The sequence below is a fragment of the Cupressus sempervirens genome, chromosome 9 (assembly GCF_028749045.1).
Source record: "Cupressus sempervirens isolate cs-2001-9-10 chromosome 9, ASM2874904v1, whole genome shotgun sequence".
NCBI lineage: Eukaryota > Viridiplantae > Streptophyta > Pinopsida > Cupressales > Cupressaceae > Cupressus > Cupressus sempervirens.
In genome coordinates this window covers 435,563,403-435,567,280 of record NC_143126.1, presented here as the reverse complement: position 1 = coordinate 435,567,280, position 3,878 = coordinate 435,563,403, and the positions used below count along the sequence as shown (strand labels likewise).

The window sequence follows — 3,878 nt, the reverse complement described above, 5'->3', positions numbered from 1 at the left end:
ATATCAACAAATTATTAAGATTCAATTGATTGAATATAATTGATAAAGATGACGATATGAGATTTAAAAATCATTTTTTAGAACTTTAACCATGATATAAATAGTTTAAATACATGCTTACCCAAATTTCTTTATCCTCCAACACAAATCAAGTAACTAAAATATGTCCTGATTTGTTATCCTTCAATTGAAATCAAATATGCTCACACTAAAAATCTGAAGGTGGAAGAACATTGAACTAATTTTAACAAATGTGGCTATCCTTCTTACAAATTGCACCTTTTACCAAATTTCAAAAAAAACAAAGACACAATGATATTTTTTGAGATTTTCAACATTTGATCTTCATGATTTCTATATTTTGTGATGGAAAACAACAAAAAATTGAAAATTTTTGACTGTTTTCGTGAATAAAAAATAAATTCATATTTAACTTCTTTTATTTGGTGAATTTTATCTGGGAATTAACCAAAGCCTTTTTGACTTCTAATGTGAAGTGCATATGCATGCTTCCCAACAAACAACACGGCCAGTAAACAAACCCCATGAAAAGACACTCCATTGACAAACTTTCTACACGCAGAATATGGGCCCGGTCGTAAATGACAACCGCAATTTGATTGGTCTTTTTGTCACAATGAAGTGGTAAGTCAGCATGAGAAATGGTGACAAATGAAACATCATTGTAAAAAGTCGCCTTAATAAATATCTCAGACTGCGTTTGTCTAAATTGGTGTGTTCTAAAATTTCCCAAGGTTTGTCTTGCTCTCTTTTTCTTTCATACGACCAGGCAGCCTTTACAGACTAGGTCAAATTTAGAGCTATCATATAGGATTTCTTAAGAATATCTTTCATTTTAATGTTTTAAATTTGCAAAACAATTACGACCAGGCAGCCTTTACAGACTAGGTCAAATTTAGAGATATTATATGTGATTTCTTACGATTATCTTTCATTTTATGTTTTAGATTTGCAAAACAATCACCTGAGTGATCAATTGGGAGGAAGGAAAGAAGATAAAAGATGGCGAGAAGTTCTTTAATTGTTTTACCAGTGCTAATTGCATTCATGTGTGTGTCATGTGAAGGATCTCGTTTGAGGAATCATTTCTACAAGAAGAGCTGCCCATCGGCAGAGCCCACAATTAGGAATGTTGTGAAGAAATACATAGCCAAGGATCGAACCCTTGCCGCTCCTCTTCTACGAATGAATTTCCATGATTGTTTTGTTCGGGTCAGCACACTCTCTACATCACTACCCAAATAGTTAACGGTATATTCTTTTGGTAATTAGGGCTTAAATAGATTGTAATGTTTAGATTTAGGTTGGTTTTTTGGTTTAAAAAGTTTGTAATGTTTAAATTTAGTTTAATTTGTTGGTTGAACTAGGGTTGCGATGGGTCAGTGCTTGTGAATTCGACGGTCAATAACGCAGCAGAGAAAGAAGCCTTTCCAAATTTGAGCCTTCGCGGATATGAAGTAATCGATGAGGCGAAGGAAGAAATAGAGAAGAGATGTCCAGGCGTAGTATCATGTGCTGACATTCTAGCCCTAGTTACCCGAGATGCTGTTGTAGTTGGGGTAAGTACAAATTCTAATATAATACAATATCATATATTCAATTTTATTTTGACGCAGCTATCTTTCATACAAACTGTATAATTGATCAATTTTTAAAAAATAAAAAATGTAATAGATTTTTCAAAAAATTTCAACATTTGATCTTAGAATTTGTGTAATTTGTAGTCAAAAACAAAAAAAAAAATTAAGAAAAATTACTATATTTTTTTAATCTCAAGATTAGCCTGTCCTATTTTATTTTAAAGCAGTATCTATGAATATGTTTTTTAATGCAAATTTCAACTTCAATGTTTGAATTTTGTGTAGAGTGGAGGACCATTTTGGCATGTGAGAACAGGGCGCAGGGATGGAATTATATCTAGAGAGAATGAGCTCTTAACAAACATTCCATCGCCCTTTTCTAACTTTTCCGTTCTCCAAACTTCTTTTGCAAGGAAAGGGCTAAATGTCAAGGACCTCGTTGTTCTGTCAGGTATCTAACAAGTCAATTATTGGGTATTCATTAATTATGGGAAAAGAAAAATATATTATTTGAATAGGTTGTAATGATTATGAGAGTTGTTTATTTTACTCATTTTAATGTTTGCAATTGTTGATTCAATATCTAATCTTTTTCATAATATTAGAGAAATAATTGTTATTGTTAATAATGCATATCTATAATTAGGTTGAATGTATCATTTAGTCTAAATATATCATATCATTTCATGTTACATTAGCTATTTATAGGTGTATCAGTTTATACAACAATATATTTTTTTGGTCATCCTTAAACATCACACTGAGGAAGAAATTAAGCTTGGAAGAATAAGCCAATTTTGACATGGCATGATCCCGGTCTCATCCCGGCCTCATCCCTTGCACTCAGCAATACTTGATCTCCTGGTGGGCTCTTTGTGAGCCATTCAACTTCACCAGCAGACCAAGGGTCCATTCACTATTGGTCTCCATTTTTTTGGTTTTTGGTTTTTTGACTATTTTGAATATGACAAAATACATACTAATTAACATTATCTGATTTCTACAATCCCGTTTAAAATGTTTGTATTATATTTCAGAATTCTATTCTGCAAGTTTTCTTAACATTAACCTTTCCAATTACACTCTATGATGTATCATCAGAATAAGAGAATACAAGATTAGAAATTATGACAAAAAAGTGTAATAATATAGCCATCATATTTAATAATGCTGTCCTAAAATCTAGTTATAAACAAATGATAGAAGTGATTTAAATTTTCTAAATAAAATTAAAAAAAGCACAAAACTAGGAGGCACAGCTACATCATTCTGTCCCCTACACTTCTCAATTTTATTTGTTTATGAATTTTATGAATATTGCTTTTGTGAATAGGCGCACATAGCATTGGAAGAAGTCTCTGCAATTTCTTCAGCGGCAGGCTCTACAACTTCACAGGAAAGGGAGACACTGATCCTTCGCTAGACCCCGCGTATGCCAAATTTTTAAAGAAGGAATGCACCAGTCTGGAAAATAACACAGCTTCTGTAGCAGTGGATCCCACAAATTCTCTCACATTCGATAGTGTTTACTTCACTAATCTTAAATCAAATATGGGCCTTTTCCAGACTGATGCTGCTCTTCTCACAAATTCTCTTGCAAAAAAACTTGTTGATAATCAGGTGAACAAAAATATGTTCTTCAAAAACTTCAAACATTCCATGCAAAAGATGTCAGAAATTGAAGTGTTGACTGGAACAGCCGGGCAAATCAGACGTCATTGTGCTCTCTTAAACTAAATTTCCAGGGCGTTGGTGAAAACAGCCCTGAATTGTTCAATGCAAAATTAATTGATCAATAAGAATAATGAAAAGTATGAAGTGTGTTGGAAATAATTTGACTACCACCCTGTAAAAATCTTTTCTAAAACCCTCTGTAGGCTAGACAGACAAGAAGATTGAAAATTTACTCTTCCAGCTTATCACTGTCCTATATTCTAGAATGTTCTGTTGAGAATTGTGTCTCAACCTTCCAAGTTCTTTTTTGGAAAATTCTAGAAAATTGTAACTGGAAAACTCTAGAATTTTTTTAGAAAATTTTAGAATTTGTTTATGGTAGTTTTCTACATGTTTATGAGTTGAAAAAATGTGTATGAGTTGTTAAAAATGTGTTTAGTCTCTAGAATACTCTAGAAGGGCTATTTTTAGAATGTGAACAACTCATTATATGATTTTTATGCGAGTCTAAACTAGAGGATAAAATTATGGACAAAAATGGTATTCTTGTAGTTACAAATTACAAATGGGTAACATGTGACATGGTTGTTTTGCCCATGGTTT

The 3,878-nt window shown here is 32.4% G+C and overlaps 1 protein-coding gene across 1 annotated transcript; it reads left to right on the top strand.

Annotated features, from left to right (window-relative positions):
• The first annotated feature begins 881 nt into the window (after positions 1-881).
• LOC149539164 (peroxidase 1-like) lies at positions 882-3,666 on the top strand. The gene is made up of 4 exons (XM_089799129.1): positions 882-1,233; positions 1,389-1,580; positions 1,887-2,052; positions 2,935-3,666. Exons 1-4 carry the CDS (start codon positions 1,024-1,026, stop codon positions 3,336-3,338), a joined length of 972 nt encoding a protein of 323 aa, XP_089655255.1. The 5' UTR covers positions 882-1,023; the 3' UTR covers positions 3,339-3,666.
• The last annotated feature ends 212 nt before the right edge of the window (positions 3,667-3,878 follow it).

Excerpts from the sequence above, each read along its gene's own strand:
- LOC149539164 (XM_089799129.1), top strand. The coding sequence starts at position 1,024 with ATGGCGAGAAGTTCTTTAATTGTTTTACCAGTGCTAATTGCATTCATG. Across the intron at positions 1,234-1,388 it reads TCCATGATTGTTTTGTTCGG|GGTTGCGATGGGTCAGTGCT; the intron begins GTCAGCACACTC and ends TGGTTGAACTAG. Across the intron at positions 1,581-1,886 it reads GAGATGCTGTTGTAGTTGGG|AGTGGAGGACCATTTTGGCA; the intron begins GTAAGTACAAAT and ends AATTTTGTGTAG.